Source organism: Xenopus tropicalis, chromosome 3, assembly GCF_000004195.4.
Source record: "Xenopus tropicalis strain Nigerian chromosome 3, UCB_Xtro_10.0, whole genome shotgun sequence".
Classification (NCBI taxonomy): domain Eukaryota; kingdom Metazoa; phylum Chordata; class Amphibia; order Anura; family Pipidae; genus Xenopus; species Xenopus tropicalis.
In genome coordinates, this window is record NC_030679.2 from 41,384,387 (window position 1) to 41,409,037 (window position 24,651).

Consider the following 24,651-nt stretch of genomic DNA (forward strand, 5'->3'; position numbering starts at 1 on the left):
AATCTTCCAGTGCCCTTTAAAGGTCAAGCCAGCATTGGTCATGTCCCACGTAATGTTAGCAAGCTAATAGGGGCTGTACAGTCAATCTTGACATGGCCATTATGCATGGTCTTTGTAATCAGTGTTTAGGTTTCAGCTCAAAACCAAAGTTTATGGATTTCGAACACAACTCTTTCAGCTGGTGTCATATTTCTGTTTGATGCCTTCCCAGTGAAAGAAACAGGATAAACTGGCAGATAGGATTAATAGTCATTTCCTTCCCAATAGCTTTTTTTAATGGTTTGACTCCATTAAGCATTTTGCTAAGGAAGTTACAGAGGATGAGGTTAAAAGAAATAATACATTATACATTATAATGTATGCTTATTAAATGCAAAGATGCCAACCCAGATAATTTTAGATGCAGAATAGCATCTCTGCATTTAATAAGCATAAGTTACTATTGGCTCCACCTGCACCGGCCACACCCCTATTCCACCCAGACCACTCCCCTTTCCAAAATGTTCCTGATAATGCACAAATTATTGACAATAGGTGATGGCCTTGTTGCTGCGGCTGTCCAGGTGAGGCAGGGTGAAATTAGGGTAACTCTCCAAAACTGGTGGGTGAGTTGACGTCTGTAAATGGGCCTATTTGTATTGCTCTTTGATATGTTGTGCTGCACATGGGGTGTCCCGGTTTGCTAATATAATGGGGGCTCTATGGAATGTGTTTGTATTATTGGCAGTTCATTTTGTCAGCCATTTTGTGGTGGATGATATTTGAGAAACCATGCAAACAGAATTTGATCTGGTGGGGTATTTTTTTCTGTACTGATTGTATCCTTGCCCTGACCAATGCCCATGGTGTCCAACAAAGCACTCTGCACACCAGACAAATGCTGTATGACTGGCCATTCACAATGTCATATGGTTCCATTTATTTGGGCCGACTGCTGTGGCTCCTCTTACTTCATCACTTGCTGATGTATCATTCATTGGCCAATGGGAGTTTTTGTCTGGGCAGATCATCTGTAAAACAATATAGAGTTCCAGGAAAAATGCTAAACCAAGTACAGGCTAACCAAAGGGTTTATTCTCTGCTAGTATTTCCTACACAGGAGGCTGCTATTTTTCTAGAGCAAGCAATACTTATGTAATAATAGATTTTGCTTCTCTGCATGTTTTTGTTGTGCAGTTAAACCTCTGAGCCACATAAAGCACAGTAGCATTGGCTTGAGCTGCTTAGCAAGGCTGTTCAGGTTAATAAATAATTTATAAAATTCCTTTCATGTTCATATGATCTTCTCTTGTGGAATAATAAAGGCATGTCATTGACCCTGTATTCTATGAAACTTTAGCCTCCTTCCAAAATTGGATCACAACATAACTCATCTGCATGAACACTGGCTGCAGAATAAAGAAGTCCCATGAACCTATTTTTCTTAACAACTGTTCAAGCATCCTGGATTTTCATCATTTGGCTAGTAGGGCTTTTGTTCAATGGTGCTATAAAAGCTCTCAAGATTATATGAGGCCATAAGACAGCACAGCAGTGTTCTGCATTCTTCATGGCTGGGTGAATCCTTTGAGGAAGCCTTAAACCTCCACTGTTGGCTCCAAGCAGGTAGCACTAAAAGCCTCTCTGCTTTGGGCGGGCAGCTTAAGCAGTGGCCTACACCTATGTTTAGCAAAAGATTAGAAATATAGCTTCTAATTTGGTTTAATGAAAAAATCTGCTCTAATTTTGTAGTTTTTGTAACAAATTGCACACATAGAGAAATGTTTCATATGCCTAAGGTGGCACACTACTGTAAGGGTGTTCTAGTCCTCACACAGTGAGGAAAAGTGGAACTAAATGTTCCTAATTTTCTGCTGATTTTCAGAGGGATTATATATGAAAAGGAAGAAAGAATTTCAGCTATCTTCCCTTTAGTAAAGCATAGAGAGCTGGCAATAGTATCAGTTATCCTTTATCAGCGCATTTAGTGCTGGAAATTGTGCTGCTGGGCATGGTTTAGAACTGGTAAAGCAGAAACTCCATTTCTGGGTATAGAATTATGTTAGAATATACAGTCTGTGAATGCATATTTTAATTTATCGGTGTGAAAGATTTCACATTGAAAAGCATGTGGTACTAAAAACAAAATAGCTCTGGGCATTACTTTTTAATATCAGGATTTGCCTGTGTCCAGTATAAGCCACTTTTCAAGTGTTTTTTTTTTTTTTTATACAGTTTTACAATTTGCCTTCCTCTTTCCAACTTTCAAATGGTGGTCACTCACCTTGGCAGCCAAGAAACAACTTATTCTTACTTTTTATCTCCTTTTCCTCTTGCAGTATCTCTTTCAAAACACTGCCTTTTTCTAGAGAAAATTGGACCCTAGCAATCAGGTAGCTGCTGAAATTCAAAACTGGAGAACTAAGAATAAACTAAATAATTAAATTAAAAAAAAAGCATATATGTTTATTTAGCATTCTGCATACCATATGTTTCAAACAAACATCATATTTGGAAATGCTTTTGTTTCATATAGAGCAAATAAATGGAATAGGTGTAGTTAGCATTTCAGCAACTTTCTTTAAAACTGTGGGCTTCTGTGCCAATAAGAAGAGCCTGATACAACTTTTGTGGTGGGTGAGCACAATCCTTCAGAAAGTGTTTGTGCAGCCAGGCCTTTGTGTAATGTAGCAAAGCAATTATAAGGGATGATGCCTGCAGCTGAACTGGGAGTATTCACATTTTATTGCAGTCACATTTGATCTGTGCCAGTTTGGCATGCAAGTAATGAGCACATCCTCCATCGCTTTGTAAGAAGAAACCCAGGAAACAAGAGCATCGCTTTTAGAAGTTTCCTAGAATCGTTTTTGTTGATATACGTTATGGGTGTTGTGTTACGGCTTCTATTAATATTCTGCTTGTGGCTACCTCACATCCCTAGCTTTCTTGGTGCTAAGCCGCTAGTGTATCAGTGGAATTGTAACTGCTACTGTACATAAATAGGGAGCAAAACACAAAGAAGGAAAACTTTAGGAAATGGAACAGAAGAAATATACAAGTCAGTCTGCAACTGGCCAACGTGTACTTTGTATTTTTATGTTTTCATAGGCAAGGAAATGAATAGGAAAGGGCCTGAACAGAAAGATACATGAAAAATTGTCTTCACGACTATCTTCAATTTTAAGTGGAAAGAGGCAGAACAGAGCAACAAACAATAAACCAGAACAAAAACAATGACACAGTAGTGAGGAATGGAATGGGTGTTAGCGCCCCATGCTGCTGCTGAGCAAGTGAGCTGTGGGAGCTCCCAGTGCGGGCAGCCATGTTTAGTGACACGCATGCGCATAAGTCTCCTGGCTTGCTCATTATGTGCATGTAAAATGTACTAACTAAATTACTAACTTAATATTTTTTTCCTATTCTGAAAAAAGTTGATACTTTTTCAAGATTTACCATGTGCCAAAACGGCACAAAATCTGAATCCAACAATTCTCCAGCTAAAACTTGCCTAAATCACGTAGTCAAATGGCAGAGGTCCCTTCCCTTCGCTAGAGGATCTTGCTTTTGCTTCGAAATATTAGAGCTTTCAGATTTTTGACGTTGGTTTTTAGTGTGACAATTCGAAAAGTCTCAGTTTTCATGCGACAAGTCATGAAAAATGTTCACAACCCGTGCTGACTTTTTCAGTTCAGACTTTTTAGTAAATGTAAGAACGTTTTTTCAAATTTTTAAAAAATTAGAAATGTTGAGATTTCTCCTGATATGGGTGGCCTAGCTATTTGCGGGTGGGGCATATTTTACAAAAAGAAACAAACCTTTCCCCCTATTAGCCCGCACTTCCAGGGAGGAAACAATTTTTGGCTCTGCTTTAATGAATATTTACGCAATGATTTGTGTCAAACTTTCCTAACATTATTTCCTTTTTCAGTGGCTTTAGGTCGTAACCAGCCCTTGAAGAAAGACAAGCCCAAATGGAAAAGTGACTACCCTATGACAGACGGACAGTTGCGGAGCAAACGGGATGAATTCTGGGATACTGCGCCAGCATTTGAAGGACGCAAAGAAATTTGGGATGCTTTAAAGGCAGCAGCACATGCTTTTGAGAGTAACGATCATGAACTGGCCCAGGCAATCATTGATGGTGCAAGTATAACATTACCACACGGTAGGTTTCTCATACTGATCTAGTTCTTAGTATTAACGCTCATCAAAACACAACCATGTGCATGAAGGCACAGAGGGAATGTCACTAGACAACAGCAGAAAGTGTTGGGCAATACTACTGCTTGTTTACATTGTATGCCACTGGCATACTTTCTGCTGTCACCGCTTTTATATCTCTCTTGGTTAAAGGAACCTTTTGTATGTGAGCTCCATTGATTCAGAATACTGTAATAGTCATTTTATCATTCATTTTTTTCTGCCATAATCTGTTTTAGACCATTTCTCAAGTGTTTGTAAGTCGTTTTACATATGTTATTTGTTGTCAACCTAAAGGTAGGTGTGTCCTCTGCAAATTCCTTAAAGGGGTAGTTCATCTTCATCATTTATTTTTCATAGTTTTTCAATTATTTGCCTTCTTCTTCTAACACTTTGCAGCTTTCAAATGGGGATCACTGACCCCTGAGCCAAAAAAACTATTGCTCTTTAAAGCTACTGTTTAATTTTTATTGTTACTTTATAATACAGGTCCTCTCCTATTCATACATTAGTCTTTCATTTAAATCCCATCCTGGTTGCTAAGGTAATTTGTATCCTAGCAACCAAATAGCTGCTTGAACTCCAAACTGGAGAGCTGCTGAACAAAAACTAAAATTATTAAAAAAAAAAAAAAAAAAGACTGCAAATAATACAAAATGAAGACCAATTGCAAATTGTCTCGAAATATTACACTCTACATCATACTAAAAGTTAACTCAAAGGTGGACAACCCCTTTAAGTTACTCAAATTGCTTAGTTGTTTTCTTTTATCTTTTTAAGCTTTGTCGTTCATATTGCTAGTTAAAGGGTGTTGGTATCATTAAAAAAAGTATTCACAAAACTGTATCTGATTCACAAAAAACTTTACAGTTGTCTATATAAGTTACAATTTATTTTTGAGTTCCTTAATGTTACATTTTTTTCTGGGTGCAACCAGTCCTGCTGTGAGTCGCTGGCAGATTTCACCTGCTCTAACTGGCTGATTCCAGCACAAGTCAGCAGATTGTTATACTTTGTTTACAGACAACATAGTTGAATTGTTCGCATTGAGGAGAACAGGTTGAGGAAGCTTATAATAAACCATTATATTTAAATAGAAATTAATCAAACCTTTTTGAGAAAATTTATCAAGCATCCACTACAGTTTGGGTTTGTGTTTATTTAAATGACCATTCCTTTCAGTTTTATGTCATGTCAGCTGCCAACATAAATTTTAAGGGTTACAATTGCTACTTGCAGGCCATAATGGTCTGAAAAGATTCTCTTGTGAAAATGCCTTAGAATTTAAAATTACAGATCTTTTTGGCTTAATTGGCTCTGAGGCAAAAGCTGAAAACCTAAGGGCTCTGGCACACAGGGAGATTAGTCGCCCGCGACAAAACTCCCTGAAAATGTAAGTTGGCGGTGGGATGGCACACACGACTCCCGCGATTTCGCGTAAATCGCCGAAAACGCCTCGCGAGGCAACTTCGGCGATTTGCGCGAAATCGCGCCACCGCGTGTGCCATCCCACCAGCGACTTACATTTTCGCCAGTGGGATGGCAGGGGAAGGCAACTCGGGGAGATTAGTCGCCCGCGAACAGGGAGTTTTGTCGCGGGCGACTAATCTCCCCGTGCGACCAGAGCCCTAACTCTTCAGGCGCAAAATGAGAAGAGCATATTTATTATTAGCTGAGCCCTAAGTTGCTGATATCCAATTGCAAACCATATTACTTATGTTGCAAGTCTAATTCTATGTTGTGTTATCTTGACTTATGTGTTTAGCGGCATCTCTCCGAAGGCAATCCAACCTACTATAAATGTTCAGTGGGAAGCCCTAATGATATCTCGGCTATGTATAATAGCATCCTCAGCTGTTTCATTCTGCACTGTTTGTTTTCAGAAGGGCTCTGCCAAACCGCTGATTTAAGGTTTCCTATTTTGTCTTGAGTGCTGCCAAGCATCCCTAGTGAGAGACTGCAGTGCTCATATACTTTGTATGTAGAGTTCCTTATTTCATTCATTATTCCCTTCACGCACATGAACCTGCTCTGTAGAGCTTATTATCTAATTGTGCTTCTCATTGCCACCAGGAGCAAAATATTGGACAGAATATATTTAACATTGCAATCAAACAGAAATATTGAGCGGGGAACAGAGAGATGCTTACACACTACACTTTTGCATGGGATTACATTTAAAAACATTTTTATTTTAAATGTGATCTGATTTATTTGAGCAAACATATATATACAGGTCAGCTGGTGGAACCTGATATCAATTTTAATTCGGTCCTGCAAGGTATGGCTCACATCCTTTAAATATTTAGGATTCTCTCCCCATAGACATTTGTCTCTGAAGTTGATGACTATGAGGTCACAGACATTCTACTCTTGCCTTTGCTCTAGGGCCTGACTTATCTTACTCAAAATACTACATACAGTATATTTTTCTCATCTGAAGCTTTGGAGGAAGGATGTGCATGTCTTGTCTGTGATGGGTGAGAGCAGGTTAAGAGATTCATACAGTATGTGGTACTTGGCATGTCCTTCAAAAGCTTAGAACTGGGTAGCAATCTTAGCATTCATAGAATAAGTAGCAACACTGACAGGTCATGTTGCCATTGGATGGGTCTTAAAGGAGAAGGTAAATCAAAATTACTGGGGCGATGTCAAAGTTAGACCTGATACCATGGAGCTGTGCTCCTTTTAACAGAAAACTGCACCGACACAGAGTTCTTCCAGTGAGCACCATGGAGCAATCCTCTGTTGTGCTCACTGGAAGTACCCCGGGCCGGTGCAGTGTTCTGCTAACAGGAGCGTCGGCCCAGGGGAACCGGTAAGCAAATACAATCACTTGGGCCATGCGATTGTGACATTTCTTCTTCTTTAAAATCAAAACTCTACCCATGGATTTCTGCTACTATTGGTATTCATGGTTATCATGGCGGGGTCCTTCTCTCATAACTTTCTGGTAAAGCCGTACTGTCATGTTGCCAATAAACATTTGCTGTGCTTTTCTTGTAAAGCTCCATAATGTGATTGCTGCCTCTGCTATGTTTGAGGAGCCATAGTTATCTCCTCGGCCAAGAACTTCCAGTGAAATATATTGCCAAGGTTGTTGTGTTTCTATTTGTCCGTCCTAAGCATAATTTTAGACACATTAGACTATTCCACCTTTAGCAGCAATCGGCTGTCATGTTATAAATATAAACCCAAATGCAGAATTCCACATATAGGCAAGGCCTTGATCAAAATAAAATATTTTTTGTTGAATTGCAACTTTATAAACCTTCGGATTTACTGTGGGGAATTAGCTGTGTAGATATTAACTTTTAAAGAGAATTATGTCTGTGATATATTAGCCTTGACTTTGTTTTGGAGTGGGTGACTTGGTATCATTGCACTGTGGCAATATAATACTTTACAGTCATTATTATTTTTTCCAGTTTAGTTCATTTATGCTATTTTTTTTCTCTGTGGAGTACTACTCATTTCAGGTGCTTTCTAATGGTGGGTCTCTTTTCTTTGGGCAGTATGCCCAGACAGGGCAAGGGATACCTTGGCTTGGGACCTCTTACCTTCACTGCGGGTAAGGGAATTGTATCTCCACCATTCCATAGCCATGCTTGTTTGGCTGGGTACATCTCTACTGAAATTAGGCACAGTGACCCTTAAATATAAATCACGGGCTGTTTGTCTCTTTGTAGTTATTGTTACATTTGCTATTTGTTGGGTATTTTTTTTTCACTTAAAACTTGCAGCTTGCTTTTAAATGCATGGAGACCCTCAGGCATGCAACATAACCTTTTCTAGTACATTCCCCGTCCCACTGACCAATGCCTGTTGCAGCCCCAAAAAACTGCTTGCTTGCTGTATTAATGGAAACTGACATATCTGGGGAGTAGAACTAAAGATCTTTTGGGGAAATCTATCATATTAAGGCACTGACACATGAGGAGATTAGTTCTCACTTTGAATCGCCTTTTCTGCTGGCAACTAGTCTTCTTAGAATGCTTTCCCATCTGCTAAAACTCAAATCAGTAGTTGGAAAACATACCCGGAATGGCTACGTTGTGAAGTAGCCTGAAGTTGCCTCTTGTCTCTTCAGAAAGTGTCCACACCACGTATTTTTCCCCACCAGCAATTTGCATTTTAGCTGATGGGAAGGAAACAAAGGACATTTTGCAAAGGACACAGTGCTTAGATAGCTTTTCCATGGTCCGGTGCAGTTTTCTCCTAAGGGCTGTGGCAGACGGGGAGACTAGTCGCCACTAGTCCCAAAGCGAAGGGAGATTTAGATAGGAAACAGGGTGAAATAGTTAATGGGCAGAATTGAGGAGGACTGGGGGGCATAATTTGGACAGGCCTGCAAATACTTGCCATTAAGTGCAGGAGATCAAAGGGAAATGAGGGACTTTTTTTGAGCTGTTAAAATCTGGACTGTCCTGTGAAAATTTGGACATGTACTAGGTTTTTTCTATAGTTGTTAGAAAACCTCCCTCCCCAGCTGTTTTCTTACCCACCCCGACGTGAGCAGGAAGGGAGTGTGATTGGGCACCTGATGGCTGCTAGGGGCTGTTATTCTGGTCGCGCTGAAGATTTTTTGTGGAGAGGCCTGGTGCAGTGTTACACCACTGTATATGGCTGTTCAATACCAAGTGCAGAAGAAATATTTTTGTTTTATTGCAGTGTAGATATATTGTTTTATTGTCTCTTATATATAGGTAAGCCTGTTTGAGCTGCATACATCAAAATACTTGCAACACCATTTAATGGCTTCAGTTTGAGAGGCTTGTCACCCTATCACACAGGGCAATATGCGCCTAATGTACAGTATAGGACGTGCTATAGTGACCTATGTGTTATATTGAAATGTTTTTTTCCTGCCTACTAAGTTTGGAAGTTGTCATATTAAAATGAATATAGAATTTACAGGCCTTGTGGCCCCATAATATGAATAAACCTTTAGTGCATGGCTCTCTGCTTTCTTCCATAAAAGATTTACAAGATAAAAGATACTTTGCAATGTAGAACAGAGTAAGCTGTTTTTTGTATTTGCATTTCCTGTTCAAACAGATACTGAGCATCCTTTTAGATTCAGTCAGAGGCAATAAAGTTGAAAGTAAGCAAGCCATCCAGTAAAGCAGAGGGGGGAGCAAAGAGAATGCTGCAGTTAGGCATGGCTAACTTACACATTTATTCAAGGCAGGGCTCCTAAAATGGGCTGTGTTTTAACTGCTTGCCTGCCGCTGATTGTAAAATGTATAGCCTGTGGATTAAAGGCTCTGCCTGCCACATACCATATATTTTAAGGTCTGCAGCATTTCCCTCTATGAATCTCTGAGGTGTTTTGTAAGGCAGTTAGGTGTTTCTGTTCAGTTCCCGCACTGTTTGGCAAGAGTAGAGTGGGGGAAGGAATGGCCCCTGGCATTTCCCCAGAGACCCTGGTCAACAGCAGACATGGAAATCACCTCAGCTGTTGTCCTCATTTCTTCATGGGCACTTTAGTAAGAGGGCACATGGGGCATCTGCCATCTTTTATTTTTTTCCCCTCCCTTCCTCTTAGCCCTACCACCCATGTCATCGCCTCTGCTGCCTTCCTCACATCACATGGCTGCGTGTTCCATTGTGGAATGCATGGCCATTTTGGATTACTCACAAAGAGAGACAGAGAGAGTGCCAAGTAGCTTGGGAGCACAAGGAAAGAAGACAACGTTGCTATTGGTATTCTGCTTGTTCAAGTAATGCTTTTAATCTACTCACTGATCTTGCATGTCTGGAGTTAATGGAATGCTCATTTGCTATTTTTCATGCATCTTACAGTCGTGTGGAGTTAAGTGCTCATTGGTCATTTCTACAGTGATATTAACGCAGCTGGGGTTAATATGCAGATTATCCATTTTCTGTAGTAATTATACTGCCATGTCTGGGTTATGTTTTGGTAAAATGGGTGTGTTTACAAAGTGCTCAAATATGTTTTTGCCGCACTACGAAGGAAGAGGGGGCCCACCAGTCGGATCTTTGCCCAACTATATGGAAGTGCAAGGAGTGCATTTTGACACAAGTACCTAATGAAATGGGTTAAACATGCAACTCGTCAGTGCTGGGCCTAGCCAGCCAGGCACCCTGGGCAACATGGCTGGCCACCCCACCCACTGCACAACCCCCTCCCATACCGCTCCCCCTTGTCTCACTGTTAGCATGTGTTTGTTACCTTTCACGGGCTGACTGCGAAGTAGGGAGCGCATTGTGGGACAAATGCGGCATGACTACGTGCCAGGGAAGCAATAAGGCAGTGGGGGGACGAGGGCAGAGTAGGGTAGTAGAAGATGTACATGCATGGTGCCTTCCCCAGCATTTGCCCTAGACACGTGCCTCTTCTGCCTGCCCCTAGTTCCGGCCCTGCAACAACTTCTCATGCATTTGGCCTGAGGCATCTGTGTTTGTTAGGAAGTTTCTTTTCACTTTAGTTGGAATTTCTGGTGGAATAATGCCTACAGGTCCAAGCTATCCCTGCTCACCACCAGATTTGTATTTTTATGTTACTTTATATTAGTGTTTTATGTTTTTTTACTTTGCATTTTGTTCAGGTAGTCTGCTCTATCTTGCCACCCTTGATCTATATATAGGGTTGTCAGGGGCAGGGTTGGTGGCATGGCAAGCAGTGATTGGTTGATTGCTGCGCCATACACTTTAAAGCCCTCTCCAGATTTCCTGATTTGGATTTATCCTGATTTATATATAAAAGAATTGTGATGCTTTTGTATGTATAATCCCATTAATCTTGATTGAACTTCACATAAAATAACATGACTTATTCCAAGTTATTTGGTTTTGTTACCTTGTTGTACTCATTGTGTTTCAGCTGTGGAATATGTCGGGGCTTCATAAATAATACAAGATAATACCTGCAATGTACCTTTCACTGCTTCTGTACACCAGTGCATTGCTTCTAATCATATATCATTTACTAATTGCTCTGTAAAAGGAGACTCAATGGAGAGGTTCCATTCCTCAGTGCCTGGTGCTCAGGTGTCTCCCACTGAATTATCTGACTCAAAAGAAGTGGATAGAGAAATGCTTCTGGATTTCAGTCTTAACTTAGCCTTAAATTGATATGTACCATGTTGTAATACCTTAAGGTTTCATTAAAAAGCATGCCTCCTCCAGTACTACTTGCTTAGTTCAGTATGCTTGGGGAATGTCTGCCCTCCCATATTGCCTGCTGACTGGACAATTACTATTTAAATTTGGAAGCACTTTACAGTAATAGGGGAAACTAGGGCAAGAGGTAATAAAGGTAAAAAAACTGGTAAATGGGTAAAAGAATCCTGTACAGAATTAGTAGAAGTAATTAAAAGCCATGTTTAAATTCCTGGCATAATGAACATGTTTGTGGGAGATTTTGCTCTCCCCTGTAGCATGACAGCCCCTGTAGATGGGTTTCATCATGCCATTTTTATTAGACTAACGGGTAGATTTATGAAAATGTGATTTTAGAGCTTAATACAGGTATGGGATCCCTTATCCGGAAACCTGTTATTCAGAAAGTTCCGAATTACGGAAAGGCCATCTCCCATAGACTCCATTATAAGCAAATCATTCTAATTTTTAAAAATGATTTCCTTTTTCTCTGTAATAATAACACAGTACCTTGTACTTGATCCCAACTAAGATAGGGTTGTTAAGGGTTCATTCTATTGGGTTAATTTAATGTGTAGCTTATGCAAAATAAAATACAGGAACGATCATAGGATCCTATTGATGTCAGATTTCGGTGGACATGATTGTTCAGATATACAGATCAGTAAAAGACAATGGCATTGTCCCTCTGTGTAGGGCTATAGATTGTGGTACAGCTCTAATAGTTTTCTGCTTTGGGATACTATACAAGAATTAATTTTAAAGGGGTAGTTTACCTTTAAATGACTTCTAGTTTGATGTAGAAACTGATATTCTAAGGCAATTTGCAGTTGGTCTTTATTTTTTATGTTTTGGATTTTTCAGTTATTTTGCTTTTTGTTCAGCAGCTCCCTAGCTTAGAATTTTAGCAGCTATCTGGTTGTTGGGGTCTTGTTTACCTTAGAAACCAAGCAGTGGTTTAAATGAGAGACTCAAATATGAATCATTCGGAAACTATGAAAAATAAATAATGAAGACCAGTTGCAATGTTGCTAGGAATAACATACTAAATGTTAACATAAAGGAAAAATACAGGGAAAACATGACATCTTGTGGGGCAATTGAACTGTCTGTGGCCAAAGAACTTGACTAGAGACCAATCACTTGTGTGACTATTTATGTAATTTTGGGGGTATATTGAGGGTATATTTGGCATCATGTCTGATATGCATGATGTTTATAACTGATTTATAGCTAGGCTAGGGTGAGGCACTTTATGTTTAGAGGGGTAGTTTCATTACCTGCGATACCTCAAACACTGACTCAGCATTGGAACGTGAAAGTGCTTATTATTTCTTGTTTAGTGCAAGTAATAAAAATCACCATAGGTATTTCTTAGGTAAAACAGTAAAATATGTACAACCCAAGCCATCTTCATTCAGCTGATGTATATGCTGCTCATCTGACATAACAATAGTAATATGAATACAATAAAGGTTTCTACTGAATGTAACACTACTTTGTCAGTGTTTAGTTGAAGGCAACTTACTGTGTGTGCTGCATTGCTTTGTAGTTTTGCCTGAATTCTCTTATTCTCATATTATTCTTTATGATCAATGGTGACACTGTTCCTCAAGCCATTTTTCCCTTTTGCAGGATGTCTGTTTTCTCTTTAGTGGAAAAGCGTATTTTGTTCTCTCCACATGAACTAACCACAAGTCATTTGCAGGGCTGCTCATTTTGCTCTATCAAAGGGTTGTTTTAAGTTTAAAGAGCAGAAAATGGATCCATGGAGCCGTTAGATTTCAGATCTCTCCAGTCTGTGGTTGAAAGATAGCTCCACTTTGATTATAGGTAGAGTATTAGTGGGAAGCAAGTGTTCCTCAAAAATTGCCCTCAAGGTCCCATGAAATACCAGTGCTACATGCCTCTCCCACAAAGCCCTGGAGTATCTACCCAAGTCAAAAGACATGGCTCAGCTCTCTGTTCTGCAAGAATCAGCATTCATTTATTCCAATCATCAACAGGGATACTGCATATGAGGAAGCAGAGGAAGCTGTGTAATGTTGATCACACAAATAAATCAGTTGTAGCCCTTACACTCATATGCAGTACAAGAAGAGTCAGTAGTTAGTGGCTTCGAAATCCTAACAGTATGAACCCCATACATAAACACACTTATAATATGGACCCTTACAGAAGTCAGCAGACATGTTCTGATTGCTTTGGATTATTGTTTTTATGAATTGTGTAAGAGTGACCCTCAGATGGTCCCCCAAATACACTTCTCATGGCCACTATTCCTATATGCCTTGGTTGGGCAAAGTTATTTGAGCTGCACTGAGCGGTGACCCTGTTATCTGTGCAGACTTCATTTTGCCCCTTTTGGAGTCAGCACATCTGAGCTGGTCCACCTAACCAGTTGCAAGGTACACTGTATGGGCAAAATATATGACAATCCTGGGCTTCCTACCTTGTGGCAACAGATTGAGGAGGGCTCTTTTCTGTATTAGCATAAGAATGTCCCCATGCACAACGATCCATGCAGAATGGGTTTGCAGATATGGGAGTGGAAGAACTTGGAGCCCAACCCAAGTGGTCACTTGTAGGATATTGGAATGCTGACTGTGTGCCAGGCCTGATCCCCAACATCAATGCCCAACCTCTTAGGTATGAATAAAAGCAATCCCACTAACAGTGTTCGAGTAGCTACTGGAAAGGCTTCCCAAAAGGTTACAGGGAAAAGGCTATTTTTGCAGCAAAAAGAGGAAGAAATTCACAATAGTATTCTTAGTTTTTGAATGAGATGTTGGACGGACAGGTGTCCATGCACCCCCACCAGCCCAATAAATAGTGACTGTCTATGGCTTCTGACAGCAGCCCTTCTGGCATTTGCCAAAATCCACAGACAAAGTGTGAGCACTGATTAATAGAACAGTGTAATCGGGAACTGGGGGGTTGTTTTTCACTATTATTATTATTAACATTTATTTATAAAGTAGAAAAGTCTTGTTGGAACGAGTAAATACCAACTGATGTTGAAGGAATGGTACAATAAAACACAATGAGAATATGGTGATTGATACATGGAACAGCAAGTTTCATGGGGAAATATACATTATTTATACATTTTTAATATTCAGGTGATCTTTCTGTACATCTTCAGTAAAACATACTGGTATCATTTTTTCTAAACAGTTAGTACTGTATATCTGTGTATTGGTTACATTGAACCTTTCATTTTTGGGTTCAGATGAATAAGTGCTAAACCCCACAGGAGATTTTAATCAGATTTTGTGGGTATATTTTGTCTGATCTTGTCATGCAGCCACACAAAACACCATGCAACAGCACAAGATTTTGTAGGATCCTACAAAATCTGATCTCCATTTGCTGTAATGTAATGTCGGTTTAGATAAATTTGGATGGTGGGTTTTGTTTCTGCATCTACATCTAACAGTCAATGTATTTCAATGAGAAAAAAGTCTGTCAGACACAATCAGATTTTATCTCGTAGGATGAAGACGCAGAGTTCAGCGTTCTGTTCTGACAGACACGTCGTGTCGGATGGCAAATCCTTCTTGTAGTTTACACATCAGGTTTTTCTATTAGTGTTATTATATTTTGACCCTCGAGACTACATCAGACTTGTAGGATGCCTTCTGTCGATCTTACAAAATTAAATCACCATCAGAAAAAAAACATGTTGCCTTCAGTCCTGTGTTTTAAAGTTATATTAATCAGAACATGTACAAATGAGATTGAAAAAAAAAAAAGCCATGCCATCTAATTACAGCCAGCTTTTTGCAATTTCTATGAAGCAGACCCCTCAGAGATAGGGAACCTATAACATGACTCCCACCTGCTAATAACCTGTGATCTGCTACTCTTCCTTCTCACTGGCACAGGGTATTGCAGTGCTCAGGATAGCAGGGCTCAGCTCATATTGGTGCTGGGGGGCTTAAGGGTGTGTGTTGCAGAGGGCTGGTGTGCATGGATGACAGGGGCCCCATGGGTGCAAGTACCAGGGAGGCACTAAGGTGGTTCTTATATGGGTATGGGTGGCAGCTGGCAGGCCAGTGCATGGGTAGGGTTGCCATCATGCTGTTGAGTTACTTCCAGGTGATGCAGAAGGTGAAAAAAGAAACGGCATAATGGGGGGGGGGGATGCTAGGAAAGACATCCAGAACACCTTAGCGTGTCTCTTTAGGTTATAAATGGCACTTTCTTTTGTCAGAATGTACCATTTATAAGGACATAATTTACTGTTTGTCTCCTGGGGAAATAGCCAAATGGTAAAATATAATAATGTTAACATAGCTGTTACTATTTATATGTTATTTTGAGGCTGTATGATGTAAGAGTTGAGCTCAGAGACGCACAATTTCTAAAGGCACCCGTGCATAAGCAACAATCATTTATCTTGGCTCAACCAGTGAAACAAGCCATAGCAACGTATTGGATGTTTGCTTTCATGTCTCTTACTGCACTATACTGATCAGAGCTGTTTGGTTGTGGGACGCTACACTGGAACATATTTGTCCTGTGTTTGTAAAAGAGCCATCTTTTCTATTTAAAGCAAACCTATAATTTGCATTGAACTAATTGCAGAATAGCCCTTGAACTCAGGTGGCACATATGCCAGCCGCTCCGCTCAGTGCCTACTTCAGTGATTAACTTTCTTTCTGTTCTGGTGAGAGCTAACAGCCCATCTGCATGCAATATCAGATGCCAGCTTGGGGTACTGGGTGGTACTGTTCTAGACCACTGGGTTGGCTCGGCTGCAGTACATCTTGTAGCAATTGATTGCTTAGCTAATGTGGGCTATAGTGTTTTCCCCTCGGGTGCAATTGAGTATTGTGGTGTTATGGGGAGTAAATCTTGATCGGCTAATACTTATTCCCTTCCATGTACTTCGGTCTTTACATTGGCCGGGTTTCACGTTGTAACTTCTCTGCAGAGGAACCTGATCACCAGAACTGTATCATTAGTGCTTATTTGTGCCATGGAACATGAGGAGGTCACTGGGCTTGCACAGAGGATGTGCCAGGAACCGCACACCCTTCACTTCCATATCTGCTCGTCATGCCCAGGCAGCACAGCGCCGGCTGACGCCAATAAAGGCAAAGCAATCGCCTTGCATTGTTAATGGGAAGCAGCTGAGAGACGGGTGTGCTGCAAGAGTCACATAGCTCATCAGAGTGCTTGTGTTCCAAGCTCCCAGCCAGATGAGCAAGAGACATCTGCTCAGCTCATGGGTGCCATCTGCAGGCAGCAAAGGGTGTGTGTTGTGTAACTGTAACAGATAAGATTGAGTACACTATTTATATTAAAGAGGGTGTCAACCTACAAATACCTTTTTCCCTAATGAAAGAAAAAATTCATTCTAAGCAACTTTCCTATTTATATTTATGATTTTATTTATCATTTTCAGTGTGTTTCAAGTTATTTGCAAATGTAATTGCTATTGAAAGCAATTGTCCCTTTCGGCTGTGCTGGTTCTGACCCTTAAAATAATGTAGCAGAAGATAGTTCTTATCAGCTGGCTTTTGCTACATTGTTTTAATAGTCATAACTAGCAGGGCAGAGAGTAGAAAATGGCAGACAAATGTATAGTCACAAATAAATGGACATGCGTTATTAATGTATATTGGAAAGTCACTTCCCCTTCAACTCCAACAAAGATCCCACGCCAGTGTAACTAATCCCCAATGCTAGATGTGCCAACACTATATGTAATGCTTGTCTGCACAAGGCAACATTGGAACTGACACCAGTTCATCAGGTTCAACCTTTGTGTCTTATATAAATGGCGCCTATGTGCTAGCTGATCCAGAGGGAGTGAAGCTAAACCCCATCTGAAGCCTCAGGGAAAGAATGGTATCAGTGCAATGCATTGTACTTTGGCTTTCCCCATAGGTATATGGGGAAACTACTGATATAGCCATGTTATAATAAAGGCACCTTGTGCAAACTACTAACCAGTCATTTTGAGGTTTGGCTAAGGTAGCACCTAGCTGGTGCCCTTTGCCTTATGGTCCCAGGATACAATTGAGCCCCTGGTTTTGAGTAGAACATTTCCTAGGTTTCCCAATGAAACCTCAAATTCCAAGGATTTTACTGTAAATGTAGGCCCGGGAGCTCACTTCTTTATAAGCTGAAGTGTCCGTTATACCATTAAACCCTTTTGAAATGAAATTCCAAGAGGAAGGTGTAGCCCCTGCTCTGAGTTCAGCCTCCCTGAGTGAGTCCTTTATGACAAGGACCCCTGCTGTGTACTGTGTAATATTAGAAGGGTAGGTCACCTTAAGGGCAGTGTTGTGTCCAGTGGTCCATGATCGTAACAAGCAAATAGCAGTGCCTGCCACTCATACAGGTGCTTAGTAGATGTAATGTTCTATACTGACCGCTTGGTGGCGCTGTACTTTCACTATTGAAGCTATTATACAGCAAGCAGCCAGCTAGTGGAATATTCTGTAAAGAAAAGCATTGGTTTAGGAGCAGCCAGTTAGGATCACAAGCCTTTCCAGAATGCTATGTATGTATTTGTTGATGATCCCATGGAAAGCATATGCTACCTTCCAAAAGGAACATTTATTAAGAAGGTCAGTGTGCAAAGCTAGCAACTTTACCCCCCCACGCTGGTGTTTGGCCTTATAGGCACAGGCACTTTTACATGCACAGTGGTTTTCTTTGCATTTCACTACGTGGCAGCACAAGGTTTAATTAGTTTCTGCCCTGTAGGTCCTTTACTCATAGGAGCAAATATAAATGTTACACTATTTTCCTCTGTATCCATCGCTTATGTGCAATCCACACTTCTACATGACCTGCCCCATGGGGATAATAGAAAACAGACTACAGTGAAATAAATACTGGAAGGATGGGTTCATGCAGCTTTTGTCAGCTCTTTTCAGAAAAAAAAGGTTCAAATATATTAAGAATAGATAACATTAACAACCTTATTTGTACCCAAACCTATTAACACTTTTTTTTTTCCAACCCAAAGGTGCCCTTACAGAGTGCTACGACGAACTGGGAAACCGATACCAGCTCCCTGTTTACTGCCTTGCTCCACCAATCAATATGATAGAAGAAAAAAGTGACACAGAGACTCTGGATATCCCCGAGCAACCCCCAAACTCTGGGCATGAATGCCAGCTACGGCTGCGCCTCTCCACAGGAAAGGACCTTAGGCTTATGGTGCGCAGCACGGACACAGTGTATCACATGAAGCGGCGCCTCCACACAGTTGAAGGGGTGGAACCTGCCAGCCAGCGCTGGTTCTTTTCTGGCCGGCCACTGACAGACAAAATGAGACTGGAGGAACTAAAGATACCCAAAGACTTTGTAGTACAAGTTATAGTGAGCCAGCCTGTTCCAAATCCCACACCGGTAGAGAACTGAGCCGCCCTAGATACCCACAGCATTCTTTTAATCCTTACTCCTTCCTTCAATCACTCCTTGCTCTGTTTGTACGCATACTGTATCCTCCTCCCCCCCTCCCTTCTTTTTATTTTTAAAGGTAAAAAATGGTTCTATATCTTGAGCTGTCAGAGCGATGCAATGCATTGCCAGGCCCTTGGGCAGCCATAGGATTTCATATTGGATTTAGTGCACATTTGACTACAGAAGGAAGAGCCGGGCCTTCCACTGAGGTCATGGGGCAGGGGGGAACGTTGTGTTTCATAAAACAGCAACTAAAGACTTTTTTATCTGGATAAATGATCTTTTTTATCTTGTTGAACTGTATGTTGAGCATTTAGCATTGCACTTTTAAAAGAAAAAAAATCTAAAATGAAGCTTTGTTATCATTCTTATAATAGCACCAACAGTGCGTATTTCTCTCAGTATATTCACCAGGGCAAAATCCACTTGGATTCTGGTTAAAAAATATCAGTCACTGTAAGGGTCTCCAATATTACCGAGTTTTATTCTGCTGGCTAAAGTAGCTGTTTACAGGGTCCTAAGTGTTTACCTGGAAGGAACACATTGCTTAGGCTATATTTATAAATACTGGACATATATGTAGTTACCCATAATAACCAACCAGTGATTAGATTTTCAGCCAGTTATATTTTGCACAATGAAAGCAAAAATTACTGCCCAGGTGCAAAGGTGATAAAAAAAAAAAAGCCCAACAGTAAGCAATAATGTGTCCACAGAATATTCCTTCTACAGTCGAAATATATTTCTTGGAAGCGTTCCACAGGCCAAAGCATTTAGGGCTATGTCAATGATCACTAGGGCTACTGCTGCACAATATTATATGGTATAGAATCTCCTACAGAAACAAGAATTTGTGTTCCTATCAATGCAATATATATGCCTTTATACTTAAATATTTCTGTAACGATAAAGGAAATCAATCAGGAGTATCAATGAATGTTCAGGTATTTATTTTCCTGATGATTCCAAGATATTAAGAAAAATATGTACTGCTGATACAATGAATATAATACCAACAACGCTGCCGATTGGTCCGTTTGCTGACTGATCTGGTTGGCAGGGCCCACTTTGACAAACCTCCCCACCCTCCCCCCCCGGAACATTTTCTGAGGACTCCCATGTATATGAGCAGTATGCATTTTTCTTCTTATCTTGGAATAATCACTACAGTAATTAAAGGGGTGGTTTACTTTCAGATTATAGCATGGCCTTTTTAATTGGTCTTTATTTTTTATTTGTATTAGTTCTTGAATTATTTGCCTTTTTCTTCAGACTCTTTCCAGCTTTTAAATGGGGGTCACTGACCCCAGCAGCCAAAAACTGTTCCTCTGATAGGCTACAGTTTTATTGTTATTTTATATTGCTTAGCTTTCTATGTAGGCCCTTCTCTATTCATATTCCTGTTCCTTTTACAAGTGACTGCCTGGTTACTAGGTTGGGCCCTAGCAACAACATTGTTACTAAAATTCCAACCTGGGGAGGTGATGATCAGAAAGCTAAATGATTCAAAAACTGCAAATAATAACAAATGAAATTGCAAGTTGCCTCAGAATAGCCTTCTTTATATCATACTAAAAGTTCATTTAAAGGTGAACAACCCCTTTTAATATAAATTTTGAAAGTTCTTAAATTATCACTCTGATCCTACATTCCATTTCTTTTAACTGAAACGGCCCAAGTGCCCCATTCCAAACATAAATTAGACCCCCCCCCCCCATTCCCATCATCCTGGTTTGGTATCATAGTAATTATACAGTTATGTTGATTGGCTCTTTCTAAATAGCTTTTGACAGACTCGCTTACTGCCAGTGGGGGGGAGGGGTGTATATTCCAAAGTAATACTTTGCATTTTATGGTTAAAGGGGAAATTAAAGGGGTGGTTGACCTTCAGGTTAACTTTTAGTATGTTTTAAAATAAAAACTTTTCATTAGTTTCCATTTTTTGCCTTCTGACTCCCTTCCAACTTTCACTGACCTTGGCAGCCAAAAAACTATCGCTCTGTGATGCTACAATTTTATTGTTACTTGTTATTACTTATCTTTCTATATAGGCCCTCTCCTATTCATATTCATGTCTCTTTTTCAAACCACTGCCTGATTGCTAGGTTAAATTGGACCCTAGCAACCAGATGGCCACTGTTAATTTCAAACTAAACAAAAAGTAAAATAATTTAAAATCCACTAATATTAAAAAATAAAGACCAATTACGACTTTTTTTAGAACACACTAAATCATACAAAAAGTTAATTGAAAGGTGAACAACCCTTTTAACTTTGTACTGTCCTAGTGGTGCACAAGGGACACATCTGCCCCCACCCTCCTCTTGTGGCCCATGGACCCAGGTGTGGAGCCTAGGGGAAGCCCACTAGAAGGGGCAGATTTGTCAAATTGTGAGATTAGAGTTTACCATAGAAGAACTCACCTTCTTCCTCTGGGATTTTTACAAGTGTATTTATCAAATGTGAACTCTAAATCTCTTTCATTGATAAATACACTTCTAAAAATCCCATAGGAATAGGAGAGTTGTTCTGTGGTAAACTCTAATCTCACATTTTCATAAATCTGCCCCTAAATGTCTCAGGGTTTGACATTTATTACATTTAAATAATTTATGAGTACAAATTTGCAAGCTTTGTCTCCAGTCACTACTTCCTCCCGACTCCTACACATTATCTTGTGTATAGACTCCTACACATGTGTATAGAGAGCACGGCTGGGGATTGTACGTGTGACATCCTGCATTATGTGGATGATAGAATGTCACTGGACTAGAAAATAGTCTTTCCTACTACCAACTGGTTGCCCCATCCCCACAGAGACCTAAGACAATATGCAGTCTTGATTTATCTTTAGTGGTTGTATATATTGCTAGAGGTTTTCAGAAAATGAAAAATAAAGTTTAAATCATTGGGGTGCCAAAATGTTAGGCACCCCCCCTTACACCCTGGGCGGGTGCTCCTCTTCAGGAAACTGCACCGCCCCAGGGGATTTCTGCAGAAGAACCTCATTGCCATCTTCTTCAAATTCTTTCATCAACTTTTGGTTCTGGCCCAGGCAGGAGCACACAGTACAGTGAAACCTGAACTTAGAAACGAAAAGTCTGCTCTTCCATTCTAGTGCGCATATACATGCCTGTGCCCGGCAACAAGAAAAAAGAAGAGGGACTTTTGCAGAAATATTCCGGGCAGGTGCAGTTTTCTGCTAACAGGAGCACCAGCCTGGGGTATCAGGTAAGTGATTGTAATCACTGGGGGGCGCCTAACATTTGGCATCCCCAGTGATTGAGATTTTAGTTATTTAATATCATTAAGCATTTTACCTTTTTCCTTCTCCAAGAGTCAGAATGTTGCAGCAGATAGAAATCTAAAGCAGATTTGCTCATTTAGTGAGGTTGCTAAATGAGCAGATCTGGGCTCAATTTGGCCACCCAGAGGCTGGGCCAAATTAGGCTGATCCGAGTGTCCATCCTCAAACCTGCCCAACTGATATCTGGCTAATTTTCAGGCAGATATTATTCTGGTAGGCCCCATACACAAGCCAATAAGTGCTGACTTGGTCTAGAGGGATTTTCTCAACAGCTTTTATTGCCCCGTGTATGGCAAGAATAAGCTGACTTGCAATTGTACTTTGTGTCTAATATCCCCCATCTCCATTTAGATTGTAAGCAGTATTGAGCAGGGCATTTTATAAATATGTTCTAATAATTGCAAATTGATTAGAAATTAGATTTCTTCTGCTGCAGTAGATGTGGGGATGTATTACATATCCATATATTAGAAGAAAACACCTTTTTTTCCTCATGTTGCAAACCTAGCAACCTGCTGTAATCATACCAGCCATAAAAGGGGTCCTTGGCTGGAGAATAATATATGATGAAGTTTACAGGGGAATTCAGTTGCTAATTCAGGATCTTGTGTTATCTCAGCACCTGAACAGTCCTGAACACGAAGGCACATGGGGCTAAAAAAAGCTACCACCTCCCTTGCTCTAGAAGGAAAAGTACCAGCCAATGGCAATGCAATAAAAAATAATGGTAAGTGAATAATGGTGAAGTGAGGCTTAATGAGTGCCATTCCTGTTCTGATGGCATTGAAGTGTATAGTGATAGCCTGCCAGGTATCCAGGGACCTGTGGCAGGTGAGTATACAAATGCCATTACTGCAGCTTCTTAGCCCCCCCCCCCTTCCTACCCTTCAATGCCTACTTCTATACCAGTCAAACGTTAGCAATAACTTGACAAAAAGGGGGTGTGGGCAACAAAAGTAAAATAAGTAAAGTACAGGGTGGGCCATTTATATGGATACACCTTAACATAATGGGAATGGATTCCCATTATATTAAGGTGTATCCATATAAATGGCCCACCCTGTACAGTGGAAGTACCATTCAGATTTACTACAAACATACAAAAGAGGACTGATCAATGCACATTCCCTGCTGGCAACTGGTTACCTATTGTACTACATGATCAGTATTATTTTTTTCTTGAAAGTGCGTAGGGTGAAACGGCAGTATAGTGAAGGAGATAGACAAGGGGGATATGGAAGTTATTGAGAGATGTCTGCTGGTCCTTAACATCAAGGATACAAAAGGGAGAGGGATTGATCAATGCATATTCCCTGGTCCCCTGCTTTCCAAGTCATTTAGATCTGTGCAAGTGGATGTATTTTCAATAATGGGTTTTTAGTCACAAAATTGTGATTATAAAATTTACAAGCCAACATAACCACGTCAAGGTATACCCCATAAGGTGGAACTAACTATTTACCTCTGCTCAAATCTTTTCAAAGGCTGGCATCTCCCCACATAGTAGCAAATCTTGGTGTCCAACTGGCAGTGACCTGGTCCTTAATATCACACTGACCACCAGTTACCTGATGATTTAAGAGACTTAACAGAGTGATTTTCTTACAAGGTTTTTTGGAAAGTGCATACGGTTTCCCCTTAGGATATCTTTGTAGTAGCTGAAGGCATCCCAAAAACAGAACAAGACAGAAGCTACTGACAGCCAGTTTAGGCTGAGATTCTCATTTCAATGTCTATAATATGTACTTTTACTTCTTGTGTGGGTGTGTCTCTTATAACTATAAATCTCGGGTTGTTTTCACTTAACGGCCCAGCACTAATGTTGAGTCGTTACGTACATTAAGGATACCAAAGCTCAGTTTTCTTAGCATTATAGTGATTCTGCAAATCCTGACCTGAGGGAATAATTACATAATGATTTCCTATTTGTGATGGGGCTGCAGTTTTGCTTCTCTGAGATGGAAATTATCAGGGGACACAACCTGGATCTCTAGGATACAAGATAATAAACACGCCTCCTGCATGTGGTGGCACATTAGCTGGGAATCCTTGCTGAATTAGTTGGTCACCAATGTCACTTATTCTACAATATAACTGTGCCTCTACCAGCCTAATAATGTGGCTAAAATTTATACTGGCAGCACCATTGTGCCACAAGTGGGCCTATTACTACATCTAAGTGATATGATAACACAGGCATGATATACTGTACCTAATTGTAAAGGTCACACCAGTTGCTTCCATGAATGCAGCTAGCTCACACCATCCCTTTGTGCCACAAAAACCATGTGGACATTTAGGGAACCCTAAATGTCAGCATAGAGTACAGGGTTCCTGAGGCAGCATGCACAGCTCTTAAACCACAAGGAAATACTGATTGAAGACTCCTGTATGGAGTTTAATAAGTGCATATTTGTGTGTGTTTTTGTGCCTATTACTGTGCCTGCTAATAGTAAGTAAAGCTTCAGGATGCCCTTCATTCAAATGGTGAAACTATGTAAGTTTCAATAAAAAAAAGTAAACCAGTAAAAGATCGCACTATTATCACATATTCACCATATTTTGCAGTGCTGTACAATAAGTGGGTGTATACACTGAACATACAGGTTACA

At 40.3% G+C, this 24,651-nt stretch overlaps 1 protein-coding gene across 1 annotated transcript in view; it reads left to right on the top strand.

Annotated features, from left to right (window-relative positions):
- Window positions 1–19,065, top strand: part of ubtd2 (ubiquitin domain containing 2) — a 49,337-nt gene extending 30,272 nt beyond the window's left edge. The window contains exons 2-3 of the mRNA NM_001101807.1: window positions 3,908–4,144; window positions 18,293–19,065. Coding sequence (NP_001095277.1) covers window positions 3,908–4,144; window positions 18,293–18,690 — 635 coding nt within the window. The 3' untranslated portion in view covers window positions 18,691–19,065. The remainder of the gene's footprint in view (window positions 1–3,907; window positions 4,145–18,292) is intronic.
- Window positions 19,066–24,651: the final 5,586 nt, after the last annotated feature.